Source organism: Punctularia strigosozonata (genome assembly GCF_000264995.1).
Source record: "Punctularia strigosozonata HHB-11173 SS5 unplaced genomic scaffold PUNSTscaffold_2, whole genome shotgun sequence".
Lineage (NCBI taxonomy): Eukaryota > Fungi > Basidiomycota > Agaricomycetes > Corticiales > Punctulariaceae > Punctularia > Punctularia strigosozonata.
Genome location: NW_006767434.1, coordinates 644,618 through 672,257, shown reverse-complemented (window position 1 = coordinate 672,257; position 27,640 = coordinate 644,618). Strand labels below are relative to the sequence as shown.

General features: G+C 57.0%; 10 protein-coding genes across 10 annotated transcripts in view; 4 read left to right on the top strand and 6 right to left on the bottom strand.

Annotated features, from left to right (window-relative positions):
* Nucleotides 1-108: 108 nt before the first annotated feature.
* PUNSTDRAFT_141069 (uncharacterized protein) lies at nt 109-2,571 on the bottom strand (the record flags this gene model as incomplete). The annotated part of the gene is made up of 5 exons (XM_007379822.1): nt 109-542; nt 624-940; nt 1,159-1,604; nt 1,664-2,493; nt 2,562-2,571. 5 exons carry the CDS (start codon nt 2,569-2,571, stop codon nt 268-270), a joined length of 1,878 nt encoding a protein of 625 aa, XP_007379884.1. The 3' UTR covers nt 109-267.
* A 213-nt stretch (nt 2,572-2,784) lies between these two features.
* PUNSTDRAFT_124232 (uncharacterized protein) lies at nt 2,785-3,980 on the top strand (the record flags this gene model as incomplete). Its single annotated transcript, XM_007379821.1, has 3 exons — nt 2,785-2,790; nt 2,858-3,052; nt 3,113-3,980. The coding sequence occupies 3 exons, from the start codon at nt 2,785-2,787 to the stop codon at nt 3,557-3,559; spliced, it is 648 nt and encodes a 215-aa protein (XP_007379883.1). The 3' UTR covers nt 3,560-3,980.
* Nucleotides 3,981-4,153: 173 nt separating this feature from the next.
* Nucleotides 4,154-6,677, bottom strand: PUNSTDRAFT_130576 (uncharacterized protein; the record flags this gene model as incomplete). Its single annotated transcript, XM_007379820.1, has 3 exons — nt 4,154-4,337; nt 4,391-4,897; nt 4,972-6,677. 3 exons carry the CDS (start codon nt 6,675-6,677, stop codon nt 4,154-4,156), a joined length of 2,397 nt encoding a protein of 798 aa, XP_007379882.1.
* Nucleotides 6,678-8,228: 1,551 nt separating this feature from the next.
* Nucleotides 8,229-10,186, top strand: PUNSTDRAFT_96982 (Clavaminate synthase-like protein). Its single transcript, XM_007379819.1, has 7 exons — nt 8,229-8,454; nt 8,525-8,684; nt 8,748-9,211; nt 9,274-9,311; nt 9,371-9,446; nt 9,515-9,819; nt 9,887-10,186. Exons 1-7 carry the CDS (start codon nt 8,394-8,396, stop codon nt 9,902-9,904), a joined length of 1,122 nt encoding a protein of 373 aa, XP_007379881.1. The 5' UTR covers nt 8,229-8,393; the 3' UTR covers nt 9,905-10,186.
* Nucleotides 10,187-10,459: 273 nt separating this feature from the next.
* On the top strand, nt 10,460-12,577 carry PUNSTDRAFT_118213 (MFS general substrate transporter). Its single transcript, XM_007379818.1, has 12 exons — nt 10,460-10,565; nt 10,629-10,687; nt 10,745-10,789; nt 10,843-10,858; nt 10,919-10,945; nt 10,997-11,022; nt 11,073-11,135; nt 11,191-11,291; nt 11,344-11,670; nt 11,730-11,799; nt 11,855-11,934; nt 11,990-12,577. Exons 1-12 carry the CDS (start codon nt 10,498-10,500, stop codon nt 12,524-12,526), a joined length of 1,419 nt encoding a protein of 472 aa, XP_007379880.1. The 5' UTR covers nt 10,460-10,497; the 3' UTR covers nt 12,527-12,577.
* A 1-nt stretch (nt 12,578) lies between these two features.
* Nucleotides 12,579-13,875, bottom strand: PUNSTDRAFT_118212 (uncharacterized protein). Its single transcript, XM_007379817.1, has 5 exons — nt 13,718-13,875; nt 13,565-13,657; nt 13,161-13,505; nt 12,871-13,104; nt 12,579-12,818 (listed from the first exon to the last, which is right to left on the bottom strand). The coding sequence occupies exons 1-5, from the start codon at nt 13,841-13,843 to the stop codon at nt 12,642-12,644; spliced, it is 975 nt and encodes a 324-aa protein (XP_007379879.1). The 5' UTR covers nt 13,844-13,875; the 3' UTR covers nt 12,579-12,641.
* Nucleotides 13,876-14,168: 293 nt separating this feature from the next.
* On the bottom strand, nt 14,169-15,545 carry PUNSTDRAFT_141064 (uncharacterized protein; the record flags this gene model as incomplete). Its single annotated transcript, XM_007379816.1, has 5 exons — nt 14,169-14,395; nt 14,470-14,700; nt 14,755-15,174; nt 15,284-15,376; nt 15,435-15,545. 5 exons carry the CDS (start codon nt 15,543-15,545, stop codon nt 14,213-14,215), a joined length of 1,038 nt encoding a protein of 345 aa, XP_007379878.1. The 3' UTR covers nt 14,169-14,212.
* A 1,726-nt stretch (nt 15,546-17,271) lies between these two features.
* PUNSTDRAFT_118210 (uncharacterized protein) lies at nt 17,272-19,499 on the bottom strand (the record flags this gene model as incomplete). The annotated part of the gene is made up of 8 exons (XM_007379815.1): nt 17,272-17,410; nt 17,466-17,888; nt 17,942-18,060; nt 18,123-18,160; nt 18,219-18,450; nt 18,505-19,020; nt 19,083-19,148; nt 19,200-19,499. The coding sequence occupies 8 exons, from the start codon at nt 19,497-19,499 to the stop codon at nt 17,401-17,403; spliced, it is 1,704 nt and encodes a 567-aa protein (XP_007379877.1). The 3' UTR covers nt 17,272-17,400.
* Nucleotides 19,500-19,809: 310 nt separating this feature from the next.
* On the bottom strand, nt 19,810-21,018 carry PUNSTDRAFT_141062 (uncharacterized protein; the record flags this gene model as incomplete). Its single annotated transcript, XM_007379814.1, has 5 exons — nt 19,810-20,015; nt 20,081-20,308; nt 20,359-20,658; nt 20,727-20,819; nt 20,896-21,018. The coding sequence occupies 5 exons, from the start codon at nt 21,016-21,018 to the stop codon at nt 19,839-19,841; spliced, it is 921 nt and encodes a 306-aa protein (XP_007379876.1). The 3' UTR covers nt 19,810-19,838.
* Nucleotides 21,019-22,667: 1,649 nt separating this feature from the next.
* Nucleotides 22,668-27,640, top strand: part of PUNSTDRAFT_49580 (NAD-specific glutamate dehydrogenase) — a 6,792-nt gene continuing 1,819 nt past the window's right edge. Inside the window, exons 1-16 of the mRNA XM_007379813.1 lie at nt 22,668-22,952; nt 23,021-23,295; nt 23,358-23,669; nt 23,725-23,828; nt 23,885-24,082; nt 24,147-24,399; nt 24,471-24,602; nt 24,671-24,950; nt 25,014-25,097; nt 25,149-25,281; nt 25,340-25,552; nt 25,617-25,814; nt 25,875-25,962; nt 26,015-26,181; nt 26,244-27,205; nt 27,307-27,510. Of these exons, the coding sequence (XP_007379875.1) occupies nt 22,776-22,952; nt 23,021-23,295; nt 23,358-23,669; nt 23,725-23,828; nt 23,885-24,082; nt 24,147-24,399; nt 24,471-24,602; nt 24,671-24,950; nt 25,014-25,097; nt 25,149-25,281; nt 25,340-25,552; nt 25,617-25,814; nt 25,875-25,962; nt 26,015-26,181; nt 26,244-26,740 (3,111 nt within the window). The 5' untranslated portion in view covers nt 22,668-22,775 and the 3' untranslated portion in view covers nt 26,741-27,205; nt 27,307-27,510. The remainder of the gene's footprint in view (nt 22,953-23,020; nt 23,296-23,357; nt 23,670-23,724; nt 23,829-23,884; nt 24,083-24,146; nt 24,400-24,470; nt 24,603-24,670; nt 24,951-25,013; nt 25,098-25,148; nt 25,282-25,339; nt 25,553-25,616; nt 25,815-25,874; nt 25,963-26,014; nt 26,182-26,243; nt 27,206-27,306; nt 27,511-27,640) is intronic.

The window sequence follows — 27,640 nt, the reverse complement described above, 5'->3', positions numbered from 1 at the left end:
AAAAAAAAAAAAAAAAAAAAAAAAAAAAAAAAAAAAGAGAGAGGCCCTCGCGACGCGTCATACAAAGCATATTTCCTTTCGAGGAGGGGAGGAGGAATGACCAAGTTTCGTAAAACCGGATGGTAATATGTAGTAGTAGCGCATTACAGTTTTGCAGTAAACGTACAGAGTCGGAAACGGGATATCTCAGGGGGGGGGTTCGTCGAAACTCGAATCGACAAAGGCGTATACTTTCGCCAGAAATCCGGGTCTCTTGACACCCGCGGCTCACATCGCCGCCACGCCCACCTGCGCGAACCGGCCCTGGCCCACCCCGCCGAGCCTCATCCCGACCGGCATCTGTCCCATCGCGCCGTGTCCGGATGGCTGCTGCCCCTGCCCCTGCTGCCCCTGTTGCGCTTGCTGCGCCTGCGCCATCGGCTGCAGCACGACGCTGTTCGGCACGAACGCCGGCGTCGTCTTCTCCTCCAGGTCGTCGTACCGCACCAACATCTCCTTGCGCTCCTTCTGCCAAGTATCCGGGTCCCAGTAGAAGTACACTCCTGCCAAAACCCACACAGCGTCAGCACCACCGCCCCGTTCCGTCAACCACAAACTCAGACGAAAAGAAAAAAAGGACGCACCCTGCTCGCCGCCAGGAAACTTCCTCGCCATCCCCTCCCCCTGCGCCACGCCCTCCTTCGTGATCCACACCCTCAGCTCCTTATGCCACCGCCACTGCCGGTTCCACAGCTCCTGCGCCGCGACCTCCTGCACCGCGTCCCGCGGACACGCGTAGAACACGTACAGCAGCGTCTCGTCGCTGAACGCCTGCGCCTTCGCCGGCCCCGGCGGCGGCGTGTTCACGCTCGCGTAGCACGCCGGCACCGAAAAATCGGGCTCGATCCCTCGCGCCGCGGACGAGTCCGCCCAGGGCGTGATGAACGTCGAATAGAGCGCGCTGGAAAAAAAAACCCAAAACACCATCGAGTAGAAACGCAATGACACATAACATCAGCATTTTGGAGCCCCCGACAAAACAAGACGAAAAAAAAAGGCCCAGAAAAAACACATGATTAAAAAAAAACAAGGGGAGCAGGAAGGAGCGCGTGCGAAAGGGTATAAGCCGGACAGATTACAGGAAACAAAGAAGCGACGATAGATGAAATGAACATTCACCCTTGATGCTGCATATCGAGCCCCATCGTCGCCAGGTCCGTCCCGACGCTCAACAGCTGCGCGTTCAGATTGTCGCTCTTGATCAGCGCGATCAGGCCGAGCAGGCCCCAGCGGTCCGCGGCGGACACGAGCACCTGCTGCGCGGGCGTCTGCGGGAGCGCCGCCGCCGACGGCCCGGCCGAGTCCGTCGCGAGCGAGTTCCCGTTCCCGTTGTTGTAGCCCGCCGCCTGCTGCTGGGCTTGCTGGAGGTGCGGGGGGAGCACGCCCGGCGGCGCGCTAGGCGGTTGCGGTTGTTGTTGTTGTTGCGTGGCGGTGGCGTTCGCGCCGTTCGGAGGTTGTTGACCTTGTGGTTGCTGCTGCTGTGCAAACGAGGAGGGCGGGGCGTTCGACACGCTCGGCGACGGCCACGCCTGCTGCTTGAGGGTATAACTCTGTTGCTGTTGATGCTAAGGAATGCACATTTCGTGAGACCCTTCTCTGTCTGCACAGAGCAAGTAACGCGCACCCGTTCCTGCGCCTGCGCGCTCGCACTCCGCACCTGTGCCTGCCCGAGGTTCAGCAACCCAGGCGTCTGCTGCCTCGGTTGCGGCACCGTCGCCTGCCCGTCCCCGTTCGCCCCAGCACCACCGTATCCGCCCAGTCCCGGCGGTGGCCCATCTTGACTAGGCGCTTGCTGCTGCTGCTGCTGCTGCTGTTGTTGCTGCTGCCCACCCAACGCCGGGAAGTCGTCCGGCGTAAAATCCCTCTGCGCCCCTCCGCCCATCTGCGACGCCTGTTGCTGCGCCTGCTGTTGCGCCTGGCTCGCATAGCTCGCCACGGGCGCAGCGCCGCCGCCGCCGTTATTCCCGCCGTTATTGCCGTTCGACCCCGCGCCGAGCGAGGGAAAGTCGTTCGGATCTAGCCCCACTTCGCTCGCGGACGACAGCGACGGCGTCGCCGCCGGATGTTGTTGTTGCTGCTGCTGCTGCTGCTGTTGCTGGCCGGACACGTTCGACGGCGCGGGCGGCATCGGCTGCCCCCCGAGCCCGCTGCTCCCCGTCGTCGTCTGCTGGCCGATCCCGCTGTACGCAAACGCGCTCGACCCGCGCTGCTGCCCCTGCCCTCCGAACGGCGAAAGACCCCCCGCGTTCTGCTGCCGGGTCTGGCTCTGCGCCTGCGCCGCCTGGAGCGCGGGGAAGCCGGGCATGAGCGTCGTCCGCGGCGGCGGGAGCGTGTGGTTGTTGTATTGCGGGTACGCCGCGCGGTACGTTCCCGTCGGCCCGAGCCCTTGGGTGGGAAGTTGTTGTCCGAGACCGGTGGGCGGCGCGAGCGACGGCGGGCGTTGTGGTGGTTGGCCTGGGTCCAACGAAGGGTTTCTTTAATGAGCCTTTGGAGTATGGACAAAGACCAGGCTGATCGGTCACCTCGATTCATCGTGTTTGATTGTGAGTTTGTAGGGTTGTATTTGTAGACCGGTATTGTCGCTGTGGTGTCGACGAAGACGAAGTCGGAGACGAAGACAAAGTCAGTCACTTCCGCGCGCCAAGGCAGGACGGAAGACGAAGAGGTGCGACGAGTGCACAGCCACATCTATATTCCCCGTTTTATCTTCTTTTCTTTCCTCGGCTTTCCTTTCCCCCCCCCCCCATGGAGGTCGGTCCTGTTCCTCGCGATCGCCTCGAGGACATGGAGCTTATCCTGACGAAACGAAAAACGAAAGGTGATAAACCCTCGAGCGGCGTTGCTCTCCAACTTTGAGGTGCTCGGCCTTCTCAAAGAACTCGAGGCGGACCACCTCGCGCGCGCCAAGACCGCGCAGCGCATCAAGAAAGAGGAAGAGGCTGCCGGCGCCGTGCCAACTCACAATTCAACTGATCAACAGACTTGCGAGCACCTCCGTACCATCCAAGTTGAGGTAAGAGTTCGCCCCCATCCTTACCGACGAACCCACCCTCATCTCTTGTTACATCCCCAGGCTATCCAGTACCTCGACGCGCCGTACCACCCCACCGCGCGCCAGACGCCGCAAGGAATCACCACCCTCCTTAAAGGTCTCGCTCCGTATGGCCTTACCAAGGCCGAGAAGCTGCAGATGGCCAACCTCGCGCCGACGACCGCCGTCGAGCTCTACACCGTCGTCGAAGAGCTCGAGGACCGGCTCACCGAAGCCCAAATCAACGAAGTGCTCGAGCTCGTCCAATCCTCGCTCACGTCCACCTCCGGTCCCGTAATCACGAACGGGCAACCGCCGCCCGGAGAAGCGGAGGAGCTGATGCTCCCCGATGCGGACGCCGAGGGCGAAGACGCCTGGGGCGACGCGGACGCGGACGGGCAGTGGGACCAGGACGCGAACGCGGTCGACTTTGACGACGTGGGCGAGGGCGCCGGCGTCGAGGGCGATCTCGACATGGAGGAGGACTAGTGACGCACCACCACCAACCCTCCGTCCTCACTCGCCTTGGCGTCCAACAGCCTACAGGGCTTACCATCTGCTTCACTACACCTCATAAACGTCACAGTGCGCGCTCGCTGCCCACTTGCGACCCGATGTGCTGCCGCCCACCGCGCAGTATCAGAGGCCGATGAAGCGCGTCGCCGGGACGTTCCTTGCCATGACACGCAAATCCTGCACCACTCTCGAGGAGCATTCGCTGGCAATATCCTCGTTCCGGTTGATTAGTATAAGCTGCATATAGCCAAGCGCTTGTTCGTGCCTGTGTCGTCCCCGACATGCGAGGCTTACGTTCTACGTTAAGCTGATGTATTCTCCTACCTCAACGTGCTTACGATACATACCCGCCGAAGCGAAAATTGTACTGTATTGAATGTAAAGCAATGTAAACATACCTTACGGATGTTCTACGAGAAAACCAGGTACTACCGATCAGTAGATATGCTGCCGGATATCATACTTTGAAGGCCCTCTTCTTGCAATGCTCCGACCTAACGAAATGCATGGCTAGTACAATCGAAAGACCAACGCGCTCGCACCTTGTTTCGACACTGAAGTTGTTTTCTAGATGCCAAAATGGATGTAGGGCGCATAGCGCATCGGAGACACCCCAGCCCCTCGCAACATTCGAACGGCCTCGTCTAGCGCATACGGCACCGCGTCGAGATCAAGCTCCACCGTTCCGTCTCGAAACAGCGCGCGGTAGAACGCGCCCGCAACGACAGGCCCATCGCCGTCGTCCATATCCCTGTTATACTAGTTCAGGGCACCATAAAGAACATAGAGGATGATGATGCGCACCACATGGTGGCGACAACGCTCTTGAAACCGGCGAGCAACGCCGCCGTGGCAAGGTGGATAGTCTGGTTCGGTTGTCCGGGGTCGCCCCTCGCGGTCCCACAGGCAGAGAGGTAAGCCAGTAGCCCGTCGTCGGCGTGCAAAGCGCCAAGCTCTTTCACGGTCACCACCCCGTCTCGCACGACGAGCCCGCCTCCGAGTGGCTCGACCAGATCCTGCCGCGCATGGCAGGCGATATGGAAGATCTGCACGCGCGGAAAGAGATCCAAGATCGTGCTCGGGTCCGCGCACGGGGCCAGCGAGACAGATACTGTGTTCGGGACGGCGTTCGCGACCTCCGTAAGCTCGTCCGCCACGAGCGCCAGATCTGTCCATCCCTGCTTGGGTTCCGCCACGCCGGTCAGGAGCATTCTAGTCCCTCCGGGGTCATGACATCCCCGGGATCTGTAAGACTTGCGAGCGTCAACCAATGCCGCGAGTGTCGGGGTATACGAAGACACCATGTAGTCGCTGCATTGGTAATCTCCAATACCGGCAGCATGAAGGGGCAAGAAGCTGAATTTTCCCGTAGGGCATCACCATACGCGAGGCCGTGTGCGGCCGCTGCTTCTCTGCGGAACTCACTGGTCAGGCAAAGACGGAAATGCCATTCGTTTAGTTTACTCGCCTTCAAACCCAGCGCGTGCACAACCGGCTGAACGACCATCCACCACAGATTCTCCAGTATCGACACGAGCTCCTCGTCCGCACTTGAGTCCTGCGCCATGAGGGGCATAATTCTGGCACCGCCCACATCACCGGTGATGGCGACTGAATTCTGGATATCTCCATATGCTCGCCGGGCAATGTTCTCCCAGGAGGACCTAACATGCCCCAGCTCTTTGGAAGAAGCAGACGCGAGGGGTACCTGCCGCGGTTGATCGGTCGGCGACCTGATGACAATCGCAAAGCACGCCGCCTCGCTCTCGAGGAGCAGCACCACGGGGCCCCTTTCCGCCGCCAAGGATATATCCGCGTATTCCTTGGGCACCAACGAGCTCCCCAGCTGTGCCTGAAATGCGACCACACCCCTCAAATCGTGGCTCTTTTGCGTTACTTCACCCCCGGTACAAGCCCAAACCGACGCTCTCCCTCGGTCGAGTAGATATATCGCAAGTTGCTGGTGAAGCGACCTGAAAGCGTGCGCTGCCGCCTCCGCGGGCAGCGCATCGGAGGATAGCAAAGCGCGAAGTCTCGATTCCGGCGTCCAACCGACGTCCGACGCCGCGTCCACCATCAGCCCGACTCCGCCGATATATACGCGCACAAGTGCCTCGTTCGCGGGAGCGTCCATGCCCGACCTGCGTTTGATCACGTTAAGCAGCCGCACGGTATCCTCGATGCGCCTGCGTGGGCTGCCGGATGTATCCTCCACTGCCTGACACAGAAAACCTAATGCCTCGCCCACATCGTAGACAGGCGAGCCCTCGTCGAGCAACAGGCGTGCCAACTCTGCCAGGCATCGATGGCGTTCCCCATGTCCAAGCGGGAGCATCTTGAGCACGGTCACGAGGATCCTTACGGCCTCCCGTGCGTCTTCCTCGAGTTGAAAGGCGCGAAATCGCGCTACTAGCACCAGTGAGCACTGCCTGAGGACGAGCGAACGAGAAACGTGTCGGGCGGGACATGCGGCAACAGCGGCGCACGACATTTTGACCGCCTCGTCAATATCTTCGCGGAGGCCGACCCGTGCGAAGAGGTCGCGTAGCGCCAGTCCGAGCCAGCACTGGTAGATCCACTTCTCTGTCGGATGCTGAGATAGCTTCTGGCGCAGTGCGTATATCGTCTCTTCGATGTTTGCCGGAGATCCGAGGCGCCTCGCGGAGCAATACCTCAGGAAGTCAACGTCAAGTGCGACATGGGATGCATCGGCGGCTACCCAGGGATCAAAGTTCTCGTCCAAGACGTGCTCGGCCTCTTCCAGGTCTTCAGGGCTGCACGAGTATTCTGACCGCATGTGAAGCAACTCTGCGAGTTGACGAGCGCAAAGCCCGGACATGACCGGAGGTGCTATACTGACCTGCTCCTTGCAGACTTCGAGTGCTTCAGTGAGATTGGCGACGTTCCCTGTGCGACGAAAGCGGTGCGCAAGGCAGAGCGACAGCTCGCGCAAGGACCAACATCGGAGAAGGTTTCCTTCCACACGAAGCTTGAGAGACACTCGATGGACACCGATGGCCGCATCTAGGTCTACCATACTCCCGATCTCCTCAAACTGTGCCCGGAGCCGGACGCCGAGGTCATGTAGCATGTTGTCAGGCTCAGTGCATGTTTCCAGGCTGTGGGAGTCAGGATTGGCCATCTTCCTGGACTGGATGATGTAAGTAGTACGTATCGCTGGTCTCTGTACACTCACCTCTTCTGCTGTTACCGCTGTACACACGTTGCATTGTTCACAACACCAAGCTCGCCTGATTCCCTGTGTACATTACAGAACTGGGAGTTCGCGGTAGTCGCTTTTGTTGAATCTGAATGGGAGACGAATTATAAGAGCATGAAGCGCGGGGTTGGGATGGGCGTACCGGCCATGGAAATCATATCAAGGTTCGTTCAAGTACACGGTTTCGAATCGACAACGCGACCAGAGGAATATAAGTCGTGAAGGGGACATAAACATCGTTTCATGTTCGGAGACCTGAATAGTGGCCAGTGGCGACGCCACTGAATTCAAGTTTGTTGTTCTCCATCATCGGTCGAGATAAAACGGCAACTCAGATTGCGCTAAGCCGGAGTAGAAGACCGCACTAAAATTCCTGACAGCATGAACCTAGAGTGTGCGGCACGTCAGATGCAGACGGCGTGCGCCGGCTAGTCCGATAAAAACGCCACCAGTCGTACGTACGCACGGCCTGTTCAAGAAGCTCGAGATAGCCAAGGTTCAGAGTGGGTTCAAACACCGAGGCGCGGAATTGTCCGTCGCTGCTGTTGCGCTGACTTGGAACATCGGTGAGTTCGTGCGACGTGTACGATCAGCGTTGCGACCGGCCCACGTGCACTCGGCGTTGAAGCTAGCCATGAAGCAGGTTTCATCTTCAATGGAGCAAGGTCAACATGGTATTCGGTCTCGAGATGGTGGTAAAAATGAAAAATCCTCGCACGACGAAATACGTAGATGGTTCAATAACAAGCTAAGTTGTTGGGCTATGATTGTCGCGCAGATTAGCAGCAGAATGGTGGCAGAGTGGTACCGTCAAGGCTTTTTGCCACATGTACGTACCAACGGTAGTAAAGTGGTGCTCAATCTGCCCCGCCCGAGACTACCGTGGGTCGGCAATCTTTGTGGGGCGAAACATGAGGCACTTTTCGTGTATTTTCCTAGAATGGACCTTGCCGAAGCTAAATTATAGTTCAATAATGGACGGTACCTGTGTTCTGGTCTAAACGCACGAGCTTGATGTGCTTGGAATAACCGATCCCTAATTGGCGGAGGTGAAACCAACTCCTTCCCCTATGGGGAGTTCGAAATTACATCGCCTACCGCGCCAGGATTTCGACGCAATACTAGCGGCCAATGAGAGCAGGTATCCGTGGACTTGACAAGATTACGCAAAGGTAGAGGGTTAGGCAAACTGCAGAATTTGACCAAATATCACGAGCCGAGGGACTTTTCCACACAATATCGGCCAAATCCGGTGACTCACCGACATCGTTGCTATACTGGTTTGCTGCAACGACGTCGAGCTCTGCTGGCCAGGCGTACGTGCTGCTCGCGCCATACTCCCGCTCTCAACAACATGGTGCACAGATATAACCTAAGCACGATCTCGGCCGACGCACTTACAGGGCACCCGCCGCTTGATTAGAGTTGTCAATGCAAAGACATTCGTGCTCCTGCACTTCTCTGACGCCATCCGGGGTACCGATGACCGCCATATCAGTGGACGAGCTCAAGCTGCATATACCATCGGACGCTGTAACGGGACACATCGCGACCCTCTCCTCTTGCTCAACCGCGCTTTGAAAAACCATGCCAGGCGTCCTCGCTGACATCCCGAAGTTCGACTTCCCCCCAGAGTCTCAGAAAGAATGTACGTCGCGCCCATGCCAACTCCTTTTGTTCCTTTTGTTCTTATCTCGGCATTTTCCTCCGATTTCCAGTTGACTACGCGAAGCTCGAGACGCTAGACTTGAGCGTTGTCACCGGCGACGAGTACGAGCAAGTGCCCGAGTCCGTGGTGAAGACCATTGGCGACGCTTTCACCCGAGACGGTTTCATCTACGCTACCGGACACGGCCTCAATCCCGAAACCATCCAACGGTACTTCCTTCAATCCTGATCGCTCGCATCTGCGCCCTGACACCGTCCTCTTCCTCTCCTCAGGCAATTCAGCATCGCGCAATACGCATTCGACGGAGTTTCCGAAGAGGACAAAACCAAGTACGCGGCCAAGATTCTCGAAGAGGGCGACTTCACCGGCTACAAGCCGCGCGGGCACTGGCAGCTCAAAGGCGTCCGGGACCAGATCGAGCACTTCAGCCTCGGCGCCCAGGCCATCCTCAATCCCGACGCTCGGGAACGCGTCTTCCCGCCCGCGCTTCGTCCCCTTGTGGACGAGATCGCGGAGTTCAACAAGTACAACCACGACCACATCTACCGCAAAATCCTCTCGGTGCTCTCGCTCGTGCTCAAGCTCCCGCCGACCTACCTCTGGAACCTCGCGAAGGACCCGGAGCAGCAGTTTGACCTCTTCCGGTACGCCCTCTACCACCCGCCATCCCCGGAAGAGGATAGCAAAACGGCCGGCGTGCGCCTTCAGGGCCACACCGACTTCAACAGCGTTTCCCGTACGCCCTTCACTCACATACACTTTAACGGTCGAGACTCATGCTCTATATGACCCTACCAGTACTGTATTCGCAACCAATCGTCTCGCTCCAGGTCCTCGTACGTAACTCGTTTTCACCTGTGTATCATAGAGTGAAGCTGACGAGCGAGAACACTAGATGCCCGACAACGTATGGCGCTTCGTCCGGCACGTCCCCAACGCGCTCGTCATCAACCTCGGCGACGCATTACACTGTACGCATCGTCTCATCTTTCTCCTTTCCCCCTCTTCCGAGTCCGCAGCTCACCCGTTGCATCGCCAGTCCTCTCCGGCGGCTTCCTCAAACCGACCATCCACCGCGTCGTCGCCCCGCCCGACCCGGCCCAGGTCCCTTACCGCCGCATCGGCGTCTTCTACTTCGCCCAGTTCTCGCGCTCCGTCCGCCTCGCGCCGCTCTCCGACTCGCCCGTCGCGTCCTCGACGGGCAAGACGTTCTTCAACGGCGGGAAGGACGCGCCGACGGCATGGGAATGGGAGACGAGCCGCGTGAAGGCGTACGGGCAGAATGGTGCGAAGAAGGAGATCGAAGGGGGGCACGAGGAGGAGGCGATGATAGGCGGCGAGAAGGTAAGCGCCCGCTTCGGTGTCTCTCTCTTACGGTTTCTTTGGTGTGCTGACGAAGTTCTTTGGGCAGGTTGTACACTATAACTAAGACATACTCTGTGGGCCGTCGTGGACTCCTGGACAACTCTTTTGCAGACGCTCGGCGCCGCATGGTAGAGGTGTGGAACGCAAGTCAAGTACTGTACCTAGCAAAGCGACGGATGATGGCGTGAGCTGCCAGTCTGTGGCACGAAACGATCGCGAATCTGGGCTTTTCTCGCTCTTTGGCACCTTCTTTCCGTCTTCGTACCCATTTCTTAGTATATGGTCCTACAGATCTTCCAGTACGGCGGGAGTCGGTATAACATTGATAATGGCGCTAGTCGGGGTTCCTGCGGTGCCTGACGCGATTGCAACATCGAAGCCTCCGAATGAGCAATACCAGTGCAATATCCAATCGAGCATCGGGATTCTCCACCTCTGCGTCCCCTTCCTTCCTTCGTTATCGGGCCCGGAGAGCCGTCGTGTCGCCTTGCGTTCGGAAATAACGCCATCCTTGTCCTGAATTAGCCAGTATGATCTGCTCGAGCTCGTAGGTCTTTGGACGGCCTTCAAAAGAAGGTTGGAGATGCAAAGAAGAGATAGCGTATCGGTCCCGTACCCTGTTGCCTGCTGCTGCTCGGCGATTCTTTAGCTTCAAGCATGTCTTCCGCTGTCGAAGAAGGCACCAAGAAGATCACGGTGACGCGCTCGTACAAGAAGCCGAGATGGTGAGCATGTCGATCTCGTGGTTGTAGCGCATACCGAATCTGACACGATGGCTCGACGTCTAGGTATAGATCGACGTTTTATAACGCTCTCATCCTTGGTATATGCAATTTCCTCGCCCCGGGTATGCCGCCTTGCCATGTTCATATTGAACGTCGTATTGATCTTCTCCGTTCCGTAGGAATCTGGGGCGCGATGAACTCGCTAGGTGCCGGTGGCGAAGAGAGTAAGTTCAGTACATACATGGTCAGGGTGCGGTGCACTAACCTCCAGCAATAGAACCGTACCTTGTCAAGTTAGTTTCCTCTCCTGGACCGACCTTGAATATATGAAAGGTGCTGATCCGTCCATGTAGCGCGGCCAATGCCCTGACATTTTGCCTGTGCGTAATATCTGTATGGTGATCAATGGGTATTGACCAGACTTTCTCCAGTATGGTCGTATCGTGCTACTTCTCGAGTGAGTATGATTCAACGACCGTCCTGTGCTGATACTCATACAACATGCAGGTGCTATCGTCAACTTGATCGGCATAAAAGCGACCCTCATCATCGGAACTATGGGTTACGCACGTATGTGTACTACCGTTTGTTCATCATAGAACTAATCCTAAGCACGGATCCTTAGCATACGCCGCAGGCCTTTACACCAACAACCGATACGGAAACGAGTGGTTCGTGCTCGTCGGAGCCGCGCTGTGCGGGATCAGCGCTGGTATCTTCTGGATGGTGCGTCCGCAACCCGACATGTTACTACAACCGAGCTAACTTCACGTCGTAGGCAGAGGCGGCGATCGCGCTTGCATACCCAGAGCCGCAAAATCAGGGCAAGTTCCTCGGCTTCTGGCTCTCCTTCCGCATCGGCGGCCAGCTCGTCGGCGGCGCGATTAACCTCGGAATCAACGCTAAGAACGGGAACGCCGGCAAAGTCTCGTACACGGTCTACATCGTCTTCATCGTTCTGCAGGCGCTCGCGCCGTTCGCGGGCCTTCTTCTCACGCCGCCGCGGAAGGTGGAAAGGACTGATGGGCGGGTTGTGCACCTCGAGATTATGGGCTCCAGTAAGGCCGAGCTCAAGGCCACCGCGAAGATCTTCTTCAGCCGAAACGTGTGCCTGGTTTGCTCCCCATCGCCATGCATCGTCTGACAATGGCCCTTACTTCCCAGTTCTTGCTTATTGTGCCTCTCATCGCACAAGCCGTATACTCTGAAGCCGTGATGTTCACATATCAATCACGTAAGCATTGGGTCCGGTCGTTTTCCACTGTAATGTCCTCACCCGTTCCCGGTAGTATGGTTCAGCGTACGAGCTCGCGCCCTTGGCTCCTTCCTTTCCGCCATCGCTGCCTTGGCGTCGGGCAACCTTCTCGGGGTAAGTCCATCAGCATTCCAGCGGGTGTCTTGCAGCCGCTCACACTGTATTGCAGTGGTATCTCGATCGCGTATCCATCAGCCTCAAACAGCGCGCTCGCACAGCCTTTTTCGTCGTCCTCGGCCTGCAAGGCGGATGGTGGATATGGTCCACGGTGCTCACCACACGCTACCGACACACGCACCCGACCTACGACTGGGACACGCCCGGTTTCGGGGCCGGTTTTGCGCTCTTCCTCTTCCTCGTCATCGGTTTCCAACTCAACTATCTCTACCTTTACTTCGTCGTCGGTCACCTCGCGCCCACGACGGAGGACGTCGTTCGGGTGGCAGCGCTCCTGCGTGGGACCGAGTCTGCCGCCCAGGCGGTCTCGTATGGCCTCAGCAGCGTGCACACGTTCGCCGTCTTTGGGGGCTCGGCGCTCAACTTCGGCCTGTGGGGAATCAGCTTGATACCAGCATGGTTAGTCGTGAAAGAGATTGGCGTCGGGCTGGGAGACACGAAACTTGCTCGGGAAGCTGCGCAAGACGCACGTACGGCCGAGGGAGACACGGCGTCTGAGACGACATCGGACGAGAAAGCGCATCACTAGGAACGGGATGCTATTCCATATTTCATACTACAGATAATAGAAGGATCCAAACACTAGGGGTAATTGTTACACATTCCACATTGTTCGAACAGGGCATGCGCACGAGATCACAATACTAGACGACATGTTCTTTCTCCGACATCCCGAGCCATTCTCCCCGCTGGATCAGGGCCCGCTTCACCACCTGCAACTCAAAGGGAGTGATCTCGCCCCACTTTCCCAGAAGGAGTTGCGCATCTAACCAGGAGTTCCGCTCGATGGCGTCCCACCGGGTCAATTCATCCAGCCGGGCCTACGGGGAAGAGCATCAGCGACAGGTTGTAGTTCTGAACTTTCAGATTAGCCTCATCGGAAACGCCCAGCCCGTGGAAAACGCCGGAGAGATGACTCATAGGGACGTTCAGGTTGCTCAGAAATATGTCGACCGCATCTGCACTTAAGCTTGCACCCTCCGAAGCGGTCGACTTGCCCCGAGGCAGGAAGGCAGACGGGGATGGTCGAAGTTTGCCCACATAAGCCCGCAGATGTCGTCGCGTATTGTTCGAACCCAAAGTCGGCAGAGCACTCACGGAAAGTTGCTGAAGCGCATTCTCAGATTTCCTTGCGATGAGGAAGGATATTCCCGAGTACGCACCTCTTCCTGAGGCGGATCAGTCCCCTGTAGACGCGGCGCAGCGCTCGATTCGTTCTCGGCACGGTCTGCGATATTCGAGTCCGTAGATTCGGCTTGACTTCTTTTCCGGGTGATAGTATCTAATTTCCGACAACTGCGGACGGGGCGCCTCGTTGTTAACGATAGTCTGATGCGCCTCCGGTATGACGGGTATGAGCGGTGGCACATCAACATTGTCTGCCTCCAACGACAAGCTTGGCCTTGAAGCCGATTTTTCGTCAAATTCCAGAAGAGGTACTGCTCCACATATTGGCATGCAGGCCACGCGTCCTCATAACGTCGAAAAATTGGGTACTGTGTACAAATCTGCGCGCGGTAGTAGTTAAATGGGTGTGCATGTTACCGCATACGTGGCTCTTACTGACATCATCCAAGCACGCGTTGATAGCAGCTGCATCCTGCTGTGAAATCAATTTCTCGGGGTCCAAATGTTTCTGCAAGGTCCTGCGTATATCGTACTAGACAAAAGGCAGGTCATTCCACGATCGTAGCACGAAGTCGTATTCCAGCCTACGCACGCTTATCGTAGTCCAGTTGTCAATGATTTCATCGTGCAATTGGTCCAGTATATCCGTCAGCGAGGGCGGCGTCTTTTGCGGCTTTCTCGACTTTCTGTTCTGTGGTTTTGGGATCAACTCGGACATGGTCCGAGTCACCGCTACAGCAATGGTGGAACTGTGGAAGGGATGGACGACCCGTGAGTGGTGGTGACAAAGGAGATCCATCATCTTATGTATCGACACGGCGAGTGGGAATAGTAGCCATCGAATGTACGTATACGTACATATGGCGCACGCCTATTACACACCACCACTTCTGGTCGGCGGATACACGTCTCGTAACGCGCACGTGCGGCTTCTCGTACGCGTGACATCCAAAATCCTACACCAAGCGATAGTTGAAAAAAGTGAAATCAAGAGAACAGATCAAAATAAACATCGATACCGTACAAGACAAGCACAGAAATAACGGCAGACGGAACAATACATGCAAGTTAACTCGACTATTGAGACCTATGGGGCCTTGTTCTCTTTATCGGACGCTCTGAGGTATTCTCCGCGCTTCATCAAAGCCCTCTTCACAACATGTGTTTCAAAAGGAGTGATTTTGCCCTGTTCCTCGCGCGACGGAAGCTGGCCGTCTAGCCAAGCGTTGCGCTCGCTAGCGTCCCATCTCGCGAGCTCGTCAAGGGCAGCCTGGGCAGAAAGATGTCAGCGCTATGTACTTTCAGAGTGGCAGCATGCAGACAGAGAGATGTTGAACATCTGACCTGCTCACGTATGCCCAAGTCGTGAAATATGGGGTAAAGATGACCCATTGGCACGTCCAGATTGCCCAGGAACGCCTGCACTGGATTCGCACGGGCTGATGCCGGTTGCGAAGGCCCACCAATGGAACTTCCAATGGGGCGGTACGGAGCGGGGGGCGACCGGGGCTTGCCTACGAACGGGCGAACGGGCCGCCGTTTACCTTCCAGGGCTGGAGGGGCACTGATAGAGGGCTGCAAAGCACGGAGCGGTCAGTAGGGTACTTCTTGCACGACGGGGTAACTGACCTTGACGTCTTCGTCGACTGCTGTCAGGCCAGAGGCTCCCGAACGAGCGACGTTGCGACTCCTGGTCCGAAGCGGGCTGAGGCTCCGGCGCCGGGGAGCGGCCGCGCTGCAGCTGGCAGTGCCCCTTGATTCGTCGTCCGAATCCGTTGTGAGGTCAATGAAGTCGCTCTGGGTCTTCGCCGCGGCTGGCATGACCACGCGTCGAATGGGTTTCGGAGACTTGAACGGCGAGAACGACGACCGGCGTCGGCGGCGTTTCTCGTGTATGTGGTTGCGAGCCAACCGGGGTTCACGCCATGGACCGGACAGATCGCCGCGAATTCTATTCTTCCCCTTGTTGTGGACGATGTACTGCTCCATATACAGCAGAGTAGGCCAAGCGCCCTCGAACTGTCGAAAGTACGTGATCTGTTCGCATATCTGGAACAAACGTAGTAAGCAAGCCGCCTGCCCTGAACGTGTGTGCAATGCACGCGCGCCTGTCCCGACAAGAGGCACGACGAAGCAACACGAGCATGAATAATCTGACCTCCTTTGCACACTGGTCGACGGCGTCCTTGTTTTGCTGCCCCATCGACTTATTCGGATCAAGATGCTTTTGTATCACCACACGCATCTTATACTGCGGAGAAAATATTATCTCGTATGCGCGTGGAGGGGGGGAGAGGTGCTCCGCGCACGGTCATAGCATGCCATTCGGTGGGGAAATCCGGGTTCAACTCCTCAAGTATGTCCCTCAACCAGCGCGATTTGACCGTTTGAGGGTCCGGTTTAGGGATCAAGTCGGGCATCACTGTTGACTGGGATGCAGCGTCAATGGACACCGAGAGGGAGAGCGAAGAAAGGTCACTTCATCGGGCTACGATAAGCTCCCGGTTCTTCGTCGGCCGAGTGGAAACCATCTCCACCTTTCGTGATACATGACCGCGGGTGTCATTCAACAAGCGACGCGCTCGTGAGGCGAAAAACACGGGCACGTGCCACGCGTTACGCTTAATCAACACGGACACAGATAATGAATGGACCATCTTTGATGTCTTCAAGATTCCGTGACAGACAATTCGTTGATTACTCTACGCGCTGCTTTCTCTTCCCGCTATCTTCTAGATATCGCCCTCTCCTCGTGAGTGCCGTCTTGATTAACCGCAACTCGTAAGGCGTGATCTCGCCGTGTGTCTGCGGTCGGAGTTCCTGGTCAAGCCAGCAGTCGCGCTCGACCGATTCCCAGCACGCCAAATCATCGAGCTCGGCCTGGTTAAGAACACTGATATAAACAAGACACCCGTCTTGGTTGGCACCTGTCTGTGCGCACCTTTCCGACTACACCAAGGCTTTTGAGAACAGCCCCGAGATGGCCAAACGATACCTCCAAATTTTCGAGGAATGCAGCGATGGCATCCGTAGAGGAGGAGGGGAGCGTAACCGGGATCCTGTTAAGCAACCTATCCGAAAGGGGGGTGCGTGCCTGTGAGGTGTACGACGAACGAGATGATTCTCCACGACCCATATAGGCCGCCTGGAAGAGTGTGAGTTGAGTTTGACATCATATCGATTACGTAGGGAACCGACATTCTGTGTTCGTCGATTCTCAGAATCAGGCTCATCGTCCGAACCGTGGGTGAGGTCGATGAAGTCCTCCGTGATCTGTCTCTTGCGACGGACAGTTGTGCGCCTTGATGGATCAGGACGAGAGGAAGGCGGGTGACGGTGCGGATTGTAAGATCCGGGATATCGCTTGTGGTACGGTTTTCTCCAGAAACTTGGATACCCCTTCTTGGACTTCATATTGCACATGTACTGGTCGAGGTAGTCCTCTACGGGCCACACGCCATCGTAGCGACGAAGGAGGGGATATGATTTGCAGATCTGCGAGAAAGTGGGCAGGTAAGCAGTCGTCGCGTGTATTCTAGCTCAACGGACAACACACATCAACGACGCACGCGTCGACGGCTGCCTGGTCCTGATCTCTGAGCCTCGTCGACGGACGTAAATGTTTACGCGCCGCAATGCGCATTTCGTACTGGCGAATAACGATTGGCGTGATAGGATACACCGCGAACCTCCGTCGATGTATTCGAGCGACTTACGGTGATGTGATGCCAGTTTTCGACGAGGCCCTGGTATGCAGGATCCGTTGAGTCCATTGGTGGAGGCATCGACGGGCGCCAGCGTATCTCAGGCCTCGGAATGAGAGCCTGCATCCTAGCTCTGAGAGGGAGGGAAAAGTCAACGGTTGCATTACCGATGTCGGATAGATATAGCATGCCTGAATCAACATGACATTAGGTTATAGAACATGAGAATCGAAGATGCTACGACGCCCTCTTAGGCTCTTACGTTCGCACAACCTTCGCGATGAGACGTAAACGAAACGCGCCTTAACACGTGCACGTACGGCAAGCTGCGCGTCTCATACTGTTGCACCGGTAGACGAAAGGGTCGACTTGAGCTGGAGACCGGGAGGAAAGGTTTCGTACAGTGACGATATGCCAGTCCGCAGTGATGTGCATGTGGAATACGTTTGTCACTTCTATAAATTGAGGGAGCGCCTTTGTTTCAAGCTTCCCGGGCTTTGATATCGGGCATGAGCATCAATACCCTATACATGGCACATCCACCAATAGGTAGAGTATAATCTCCGTCATATCAATGCTCACTGGTGGAAAAGCAGTGAGCGGACATGCATCAATGATAATACTGAAAGGGCATACCACAGATTGAAAGGGTGGTTAAACCGTTGGCCATCGACGAATTCGACGAATTGAGTGCGCTCATTCATCAACTCCTCCCGAATCCGCACCGCATCTTCCGAAGATATCGCATAAGAGTATACGTACTCCAGAATCATGTCGATAATCTCCGCAGGCAATCTTGACCACAGCGATCTCGGGTTTGCCGTAGCCTCGACGACGGCGCGCTGGATCCAGTCCTTCCTCTGTGCGGGCACCGTAGAGGCGCTGGGCACGGTCGTTGTGGGGTCGACGAGGAAAAAGACCAATATCTTGCGATGCCCCGGCTTCGACTTTTCGATGAGCTCGAATTTGCCCACGTTGTGCTGGTAAATGTTCGGGAACGCGATCGTGCGTCCCTGTTTCGTCGGGATTTCACCGATCTCCTGAGAGGTAGCTTCCCACCTAGAAATCATTTAGCGCCTTAACAGAAAACAAGTGGACTGAAAGTCATGCACTGCTTGTATTTGTACAGGAGCCACATGCATTCGAAGTCGTGCTGATGATGGTCGTCCGGCTCAGCCGTCGCATTTCGGAAGGCGAGACTAGATTCCGTGATGTTTTCGGAGTCGTAATACTGACAGGGAGACCCTCAGCTGCGTGCTCACGTTCATATGCATTTGCACAAGAAGCACTCACGTATATGAAGGAGGCAACTATGCTTTCGTTCTTCATGCCTGGAAGTTACAGCATCAGTCCCTCATATCAGAAGAGAACTAGTGTCCCGATGCTCGCCTTCCACGTGCCAACTACCCCCTTCGTATGCAGGTTTCTCCGGAGTGAGCATTATGTTTGCAAGCTTAACAATCACCTGAAAGCCCCTCCAATTGGATAGGTGCTCGGTGAGCTTTACGTCGTCCAAGCCACCGTTGTACTCGGAGGGCGCGTCGGGAAACCTGAGTTCATGCGTAGAGAGCAGAGGCCAATGCAGATTGTTCCAATCAAGATCTTCGCCATATACGTTTTCCTATCAGGATGATGCTCGTCAGCGATGGTAGCAAATCATAAGGAGGGTGGAAACGCTTGCCTCTCCCGGCCAAATACAATCAGGTCCATTGCTGGGCCCCACTCTGAACGGCAACTCGATCTCCCTTCGTAGGTCCGACAACACCCGGTCGAACATGGGCACGGCTCTCTCGAGCAGCTTCGGGATGACATCGTAGAGTTTCTTGTGGTCCGACGGGTGGACGTTGTTGATGTATGGCGAGACGAGCTCTATGGTCCTCTTGTCCTCTTTGAAGGCAAAGTCGGAAGGTATCCATTGAAATAATTCGGACAGGAATCCGTCCTCTTCCTCTGCATCGCCTTCTGGAACCGGGGCACGCACCCGGTTTCCGGAAGTGTCAAAGGTCGTACCGTAAACGATCGGGTACAGGGATGGATGAACTAGGTCGAGGACCTGACCATTGGAACGGGGATGCCAGTCCCTCTCATCTTCGGGCACGTTCTCCAACGGAGAGATCGCATCCAGGAGCTCGAGGCGGAGGTCCTCCGGTACCAGCTCATCCGACTTCCAAATGCGGTCGTAGGGGCCTACCTGCGGTCAACGTTAGTCCTTTGCAGGTGACTACTTCAGTCATGACATTGTGTCAAACGCACCTCTATCCCCGTTTCGGGATCCCTCAATGACGCGTATGCGGTCAATTCCCCGAGCACATAGTTGATCTGTAGCCTTCGTGTCAGAATCGTATGAGCAACCTGCATGGCAAACTCTACCATATTTGGCGTCAACGCTAGGTTTCTGGGCACCGACACCCCTTGCTGCTCAAGAACCTCCTCCCTCCACTTTTGCTGAACCGCCGGGTCCTGGAACTTCTCGTGCCATCTCGGCTTTTCTCGTATCGTCGATGAAAGCTTGCACATTAGCAGCTCCACGAGCGTCCTCGGTCGATCCCTGCCCGGCAGCGTCAAGCTTCCGTAACCCAGCTCATTGTTGGTCGTGAACGGGTGCGGAAAGCGGTCGCCAAAAGCCTTCAAGCCGCTCTCGAGCGCCGGAGACGTTGTGCTACCCGCCATTGAGGATCGTCACCAGAGGAGCTGTGGTCAGCGGGATTTTATGGGTAATGACTTGGCTTCGATATGAGTCGCGGTAGGAATGCAGGCGCGTAGACCTCCGGGGGCACCGCAGAGCCATCAGATGATCGAAGGGCATGCCAGGGTGCTGGAGAGGCACCTTGATGAGCCTTGATGGGACCCTCTCGGAATCACGCTCACGTGTTCGTGTCTAAGCGCGACGCGACGCGCCGCAAGCGGTCCGGTGAGAGCGCGACGACAAGGCACAACGGAAGATTACAGAGCAAAATTACATATAGACTCATTTGGAGCAGGGAACGGAGTCATAAGCGGGGAAAAAAATTACATTTCGTTCTCCTTGTTTGCATCTTTCAGATAGCGCCCTCGTCTCGTCATCGCCGTCTTGATCACCCGCAGCTCGTACGGCGTGATCACGCCGAGCGTCTGCGGACGGAGTTGCTTGTCCAGCCAGGCGTTCCGCTCGTCCACTTCCCAACCGCAGAGATCGTCGAGCTGGGTCTAAGGAAAGGAAGTACATTTGGGCTTTCGTATAGTCCTACTGGTTCCCCTGCGGATGGACTCACCCTCCCCTCGATACCGAGCTTCCCCAGGACGACTCGCAGATGGAGGAGCGAGACCTCTAGGTTGGTCAAAAACGCTGCGATGGGGTCCGATTCGCGTGCAGTTGACAGCAAATGGGGATCCCGGTCCAAATGTGTGTCGAAGAGAGACTCCCGCGTGTCGCCCACGGATGACGGGCCCGCCGAACGTTCATGACTCGTCGCAGGAGGCGCACTAATGCTCGAGGTAGCCTAGAGAAAGCGATTCAAGACGGATCGGATGTACGACAGGAGGAACTCGCGTTCTGGGCTTGCAGCCGCGCGAAGACCGGGTCGTCGTCGTCGTCGTCGGTATCCATGCTGAGATCAATGAAATCTTGAGCAGGTCGTTTCTTACGTCGACGCGCTTTAGAGGGACCGGGCCCCGGAGTTCCTAGATCAAATTGTTTGTACCCGACATGGCGCATGAGAAGAGTCTTTCTCCAGCGCGCCGATTGTCTATGTCTGTTCTCGTGGACAAGGTTCTCGAGATGCTGCCCGATATAGTTGCGAATGGGCCATGCGTCGTCGTACCGACGGAAGAAAGGGTACTGCTCGCACAGCTGCAGGATGATGAACGTGGTGAGCGATCGCAGCACGACATTCCTGGCAGAGAAAAGGCGAGCCTAACTTTGGCTATGTACCTATCGACGGCATCCGGATCTTGACTTGCCAGCTTCTTCCCTGGGTGCAGGTACCTCTTCGCCGTTTTACGCATATCAAACTGGGACAACAGGGTCAGTATGGTGGTGATACACCGCAAGATAAGCGAGGAGCGAGGCAAGGAACACTCTGCACACCGCAATGACGTGCCACTTTTTGGCGATCTCCCTGTCATTCGGATTCGTCAAGTCCAGCGTTGGGAGAATGGCGGGAACGATTTTCCCGCCGGACCTTCGCAGCGCTGGACCCAGGCGAGGCATTTGGGAGGATGAAGGGAAAAGAGGAAGAGCTCGCCGACTGCGACGTTCAGCCAGAACGTGAGGGAGGAATCAAACTCATATCGCATATCTGACAGCGTCGGGTGAGAATTAAGGTTAAGAATAAGCCACCTTATAGCTCCCGCCTTTCGTGGGACATAACCTTAATCGCATCGTCTTTTCACGAGATCATGTGTGACATGTTTCCAGAGGGCGGATAGGATCAAAGTCGAACAACGACGCTGAAGATGTTGCACATCCATGAGACGAGACTTATGGCTCGCTTTTTGCAACCTCTGCCTAGTGACAGGTGTCAGGGAGATAAGGCAGCACCCGGCAGCAGAGACGGGGCCAGCAGTTTCGCAGCGTCGGCAGCGGTTGAGCTGCGGCGAAAGAACGACATGCAAGGAATTCCGGTGTCAGAGCACACATAAATCTAGAAGAAGGATCGCGTCTTGAACCCCTTTCTTGGGAAAACAAACATGGGCAAGACGTGTCCTGGCCAGACTCGGCCTAATCTTAGAGGTAGTAGCATGGCACAAACGGAGTTTTACAAGGGTCTTCTCCGTCGATCGATTCGCACTGAGAATCCAAGAGGGAGATCAGACGTATTTTCGTTCAGCAGTTGGCATTTGAGCAAACTGGGACGCCTTCCGACCCTGCATGCGCTGGAAGCATGTACCGTCGCAGTCCGTACGAGCCGGCGGAGATCACCCCCAGCTCTGCCACGCAAATTTGTATCAACGCCTCCTCGGCTCGAACCCGTTCTCGTCTTCGTGGCACGGCGCAAGCCAAACGAACTCGTGCGTCGACACCATATTCGCCACGTTGCTCGAGGATGAGCACATGCCGCACACGGTCGTCGGGTAATATAAACAAAGCGCGCCAGACACGGAAGAAACAGGTTTTGGACGGCATTTCGCTAACCTCGGCGGGTCCAGTGACGCGAGCAACGCGCAAGATGATCCACCGTTCGCGAAGGTCCCGGGGCGCATGTTGGCGCCAGGTGACACGGATCGTGCTCATTTCTTCGCGTTTCGTCGCCAAAGCACGGGTTTCGTCATTTGACCGTTGCGTCCGAGCCGTTGTTCATTTGGCCCGAGACCTCGGGGTGATCAGTCGCGCCTCGGACTGGGGGTGAGCACCTGAGTGAGGATCGACGAAGGTGAAGGATCCAGGAGAGCGATGACGAAAGTCAAAGGCAAAGCTGATTTCGTCTAGGCCTGTGTCGCGCGGCGAGATGGCCGCGCTGGGACAAGTTCGTACCGCCTCTCCATCCTTCCCATGCAGTTCTCTCTCTTTTTTTTTTCGCGGATCTTCCTGTTCCCTGTACCTTGCACCGACACTCGCCACAGGCCGTAACCACCGAGCCGCACTGCCAGAAATAGATCGAGCGATGCACAGGCTACAGGGACACGCCGATGATTGGTCAACCCAACAGTGAGACACCGCCGGGCGATGGTCCGGACGCTTGCACCGGTTCGTATGAGGGTTCGGATCTCGACCGCTCGCGTCGAAATATGGGTGTGCCGGGAATTAGGTCCGGATATTGTCGCGCTGTTGAGACCCAGGATCGGGGACCGCAACCATGCCTATATAAGGCTCGGCACCATGACTTCACAGACTTCACGTTCGACTGCACGAGTTGCCCCGTGAAAACCCAATCTCTGATCCAGTTTCTTTCCCGCTGAGCTCGCCGCCCGAGACCATCTTCGACGACACCGTAGACGACGACAGCCAGCGAGCAGAACTATCTTACGATGAGCAGTAATAAGTTGGCGGTGCCCGGCCAGCCGAGCTCATACTCGACCGCCGGCGGCGCGGCCGCGAGCGATCCGTCGCTGCACCGAATCAAGAACGAATCAGGCTACTCGACGCCCGTGTTCAAGGAGAAGGAGGAGCAGCGCGCCAAGGTCCAGGCAAACGTCGCGGCCAAGGTGCGCACCAGACGCTCTAACATCGTTTGCATACCACGAACGGAGACGCTCATCGCAATCTCGACCAGGGTTTCATCCCCGCGCCGCTCGTGCCTAACGAAGTCAACTGGTTCTACACCTCGCTCGGCATCGACGACACCTACTTCTCCAGCACGGCCGTCGATGTCATCGCAGACCACATCATCGCCCTCTTCGGCGCCAAGGTCCTCGCCTACACCAAGCACGACCCCGGAAAGCTCGTCATCGACCTCGAAAAAGTCGACGAGCGCGGCGCGACGTTCATACACACCAGCGCGCCCGGCAAGACGGCCACGGACGGTCCGGGCGCTACCTGTGAAAGCAGGTCCGTGCCCATTTCTCGCGTCTCGGTCCGACGCGGCACTGATCATGGTTTCGCGCGTACAGGATCGACGAACTGTACCTCGACGCCTCCACACCATCCAACGCGTTCCGCCTCGAGACCTTCCGCTCGGCCGGCTCCATCTCCGCCACGGCCTCCCAACAGCTCCGATGCTACTTCGTCAACAGGTGTCACTTTCCATCCTCGGAGACAAAGACGTCGAACGGAAAGACCGATATCCGGAGCGTGAGCGACGCCAGCTTCCTCGAGAAGGCGAGCGAGAACACGCTCGAGATCTACCAGCGCGTTATGTGGAGCGTGCAAGAACGCTACGGGCCTGTCATCGAGGTGTTCGAGGTCGAGGGAAGCCGGGAAAGGTAACACATTCCCCGCGCCGTGTGTTCGGACCGAAATCTGACCAACATGGACCAGGCGCCTAGTTATCGGATACAAAATGGGCGCCACGAAGGGATTCTTCAGCGCCCTATCGAACCTCTACCACTTCTACGATCTCTACTCAGTGAGGAAATACGTTGGTATGTCTCTAAAGCCTCCCCGTTGGCTTTGAATACGATCACGATATGCGTTGCAGAGCAATTTTCGAATGGGATTACCATCATCTCGCTCTACCTCAACCCTCTGCCTGATACCCAAGCACCGCCGATCGAGCACTCGATCTTCCAGGTCATGAAGGAGGCCAGCCTGCTCTACTGCCTCCCAGACAACCCCTTCTTCAAAGTCGACGAGGAAACCGGAGTCGGCAAACCGGTCCAAGAAGCCACCTACGCTTGTAAGCTCTCGCAGACGTTTCTTTCACTCTCGTTCCACACATCCTAACATTCAACCCTTCGAAGACTGCGGCTGGATATTCGCGCAGCACTTCTGCAACCGGCTCGGCCCCTCTTACCTCGCGCTGAAGAACATTCTGAACGAGGCCGACCCGGCGCACGCCGAGGTGCTGAACGCGATCAAGCGCCGGTTCAGGGAGGAGACGTTTACGCGCGAGAGCATCGCGCAGGTTATCCACGCCCACGCGGACCTCATCCGGCAGCTTTACGTCAACTTTGCCATGACGCATTACCCCCAGGCGGAGGAAGCGCAGATGATGTGCGTGCGCCACTTCCGCTCCCTGTTGCGTTTCTGTTCAGGACGGGGTTTACTGACGAGTACGTGCGCAGGCCGACGCTGTCGTACCAGCGGCTGCAGACCGTCCAGGTGCTCTCGGACGAACAGCTGTACGACAAAATCCGCCGCACGGTGCCGAACAAGAACGACCTCCAAGTTCTCGAAGCCTTCCTCATCTTCAACAAGTGCGTTCTCCTCCCGTCTGTCGTTCAACGACGGCTGATTAACGGGAGCCCCAAATCTTTCCTCCTAGACACATCCTCAAAACGAACTTTTACCAGCCGACCAAGGTCGCGCTCTCGTTCCGGCTCGCGCCGACGTTCCTCCCGTCGGTCGAGTACCCGAAGACGCCGTTCGGCATGTTCTTCGTGATCGGGAACGAGTTCCGCGGCTTCCACCTGCGGTTCAAGGACGTCGCGCGGGGCGGCATCCGGATCGTGCGCAGTCGGAACAAGGAGAACTACTCGATCAACCAGAGGATGTTGTTCGACGAGAACTACGGCCTCGCGAGCACGCAGAATCTGAAGAACAAGGTCGGTTGCCTCGGGACGCGTGCTAACGGTAGTTATTGGTCAATAACTGAAGGCTCGTGCTAGGATATCCCGGAAGGAGGTGCCAAAGGGACGATTCTCCCCTCGCTCGGTGCGGACCCGAGGTTATGCTTCGAAAAATATGTCGACGTCGGTATCTTTGCATATGCGCCCAAGCTCAGTCGCTGATCGACTCCTCAGGCTATCGTCGACTTGCTCATCCCTGGCCAAACGCCTGGCATCAAGGAGCGCCTCGTCGACCTGTACGGAAAGCCGGAAATCCTCTTCTTCGGACCCGACGAGGGCACCGCCGACATGATGGACTGGGCTGCTCGTGAGTCCCTCCTTCCAGCTGCGTTATGCATACATCTGAATCTTCGCATCCCGTATAGTGCACGCTCGCTCGCGCGGCGCGGAGACCTGGTGGAAGTCCTTCACGACCGGCAAGTCCGCGGAGACGCTTGGTGGCGTGCCCCACGACACGTATGGCATGACCTCGCTGTCGATCCGGCAGTACGTGCTGGGCATCTACAAGCAGCTCGGCTTGAAGGAGAGCGAGATCACAAAGGTGCAGACGGGCGGGCCGGACGGCGACCTTGGTTCCAGTGCGTATCGCCTTGGCTTCGCCATGTCGGCGAAAGACAGTTCTGACGCGGAACTCTCTCATAGATGAGATCTTGCTGAGCTCGGACAAGACGGTGGCGATCATCGACGGGTCCGGTGTTCTTGCCGATCCGGTTGGCATCGACCGCGAGGAGCTCGTCCGGCTCGCGAAGCTGCGCAAGCCCGTCGCGTTCTTCGACACGTCCAAGCTGAGCAGCCAGGGGTACCTCGTGAAGGTCGAAGAGCACGATGTCAAGCTGCCCTGTGAGTGCACCCCCTGGTGATGAGTTTGCAAGACGGTAGAGCTGACGCCACGTCATGCAGCTGGCGAAGTCATCGTGGACGGCACGGACTTCCGCAACACCGCACACCTTAGGTTCAAGGCCGACCTGTTGGTGCCGTGCGGTGGCCGGTGAGTCGATATTGCCGTAGCGTCGTCGCATCTGACTGACATGGCGTGGTAGTCCCGAGGCGGTGAACATCTCGAACGTGGCGGCGCTGGTGGACTCGGAGGGCAAGCCGCACTTCAAGTACATCGTCGAGGGCGCGAATCTGTTCCTGACCCAGCAAGCCCGGCTTTACCTCGAAAAGCGCAAGGTCATCCTCTTCAAGGACTCGAGCGCCAACAAGGGTGAGTCCGCGCGCTAACCAGGATGCGTCGTACGGCGTTCTGATGCCCAGCCTTTCGCCCAGGCGGCGTGACGAGCTCGTCGCTCGAAGTCCTCGCCGGCCTCGCGCTCTCGACGGACGAATACGTGAACCTGATGATCTTCAAGGACGGCGAGCCCTCGGCCTTCTACCAGAGCTACGTGAAGGACATCCAGGCGAAGATCGCCGAGAACGCGGCGGCCGAGTTTTCGTGCATCTGGAAGGAGCACGCGCGGCTCGGCGGGTCCAAGCCGCGGACGCTCATCTCGGACGAGCTGTCGAGCAGGCTGAACGAGCTGACGGACGAGCTCGAGGGCTCGGACCTGTTCGAGGACGCGCCGAGCCGGCGCGGGGTCATGCGCCGCGCGATACCGAAGACGCTCGTGGACGAGGTCGGGCTCGAGACGCTGCTGAGGCGGCTGCCGGAGCCGTACCAGCGCGCGCTGTTCTCGAGCTGGGTCGCGAGCCATTTTATATACAAGTACGGCGTGAACGGCTCGAGCGTCGACTTTTTCCATTTCGCGCGCGATCTGGCCAACTGATTCGTCCGACGGAACGGGGGAAAAAAAGGGAGGGGGTGGGGGAGAAAGGAGGAGAGAAAGGAGGAGAGAAAGGAGGAGGAAGAACGTCGTCGTCGCTATCGCATTCGCATTGTATTTCAAGAGTAGGACGAATCCTGGACTCGGTCGGGTTCCAAACTGTACTGGATCTGGACAAACATCTAATTTACGTGTACACATTGAATTTTTATTTTTCTTCTTCTTTCCGGCCCGTGCAAACGTACAATCACAAGAGAAGGGGGGGGGGGGAAGCGAGGACCAAAGGCGGGTGAAATCTATGGAGGGATGCTATTTTTTTTTCCTTTGACGCAGCGGTATTTATATTACCCACGAAGGCGAAACTTTGCTCAATCGAGAGAGGCGAGGCCGTCCCGGATGTACTCCTCGTACAAGCTCTTGTACGTCGGGTGCCAGCGACTGAGCGCGGGCCTGCTCTCCGTGATATCTGCAAACGTAGAACGTAGGAAACCTGATCATCAGCGACAACGGACGAAGCAAAAAAAAGAAAGGCGCAAAGCCAGGGGGGGAAGGAGGGAAATCGCTGACCTCCGGCGCTCCACATGATGCGGAGATGGTCGAGCGCGGGCCGGGTCTCGTTGTCCGGGCAGAGGATGTAGAACTCGCCGACGCGGACGCGGTCGAGCATGTAGAGCACCGTCTCTTCCGGCGACCAGGCGCCGTCGGGTTTGGGCCGGTGGTCGGGCGCGGTGTCGCCCTGCGCGGAGCCGTAGCCGGTGTGCGTCCAGCCGGGGCTGGGAAAAAAAAAGTTCGGGTTCCGGGAAATGAGTGTGAGTGTGAGTGTGAGAGGAAGGGAGGTGGGTGACGGGAGATGGGGGAGACGGGGGAGGGAGGGGGAGGGAGGAGGAGGGAGAAGGAGGGGGG

Bases quoted from the DNA above. Each gene is read 5' to 3' on its own strand.
- PUNSTDRAFT_96982 (XM_007379819.1), top strand. From the start codon at position 8,394: ATGCCAGGCGTCCTCGCTGACATCCCGAAGTTCGACTTCCCCCCAGAG. The intron at 8,455-8,524 runs GTACGTCGCGCC...TCCGATTTCCAG, and splicing joins CCCAGAGTCTCAGAAAGAAT to TTGACTACGCGAAGCTCGAG. The intron at 9,312-9,370 runs GTACGTAACTCG...CGAGAACACTAG, and splicing joins TCGTCTCGCTCCAGGTCCTC to ATGCCCGACAACGTATGGCG.
- PUNSTDRAFT_118212 (XM_007379817.1), bottom strand. From the start codon at position 13,843: ATGTCCGAGTTGATCCCAAAACCACAGAACAGAAAGTCGAGAAAGCCG. The intron at 13,658-13,717 runs GTGCGTAGGCTG...CCTTTTGTCTAG, and splicing joins ACAACTGGACTACGATAAGC to TACGATATACGCAGGACCTT. The intron at 12,819-12,870 runs GCTAATCTGAAA...TCTTCCCCGTAG, and splicing joins GGCTGGGCGTTTCCGATGAG to GCCCGGCTGGATGAATTGAC.
- PUNSTDRAFT_118213 (XM_007379818.1), top strand. From the start codon at position 10,498: ATGTCTTCCGCTGTCGAAGAAGGCACCAAGAAGATCACGGTGACGCGC. The intron at 10,946-10,996 runs GTGCGTAATATC...GACTTTCTCCAG, and splicing joins AATGCCCTGACATTTTGCCT to TATGGTCGTATCGTGCTACT. The intron at 11,292-11,343 runs GTGCGTCCGCAA...TTCACGTCGTAG, and splicing joins GCGCTGGTATCTTCTGGATG to GCAGAGGCGGCGATCGCGCT.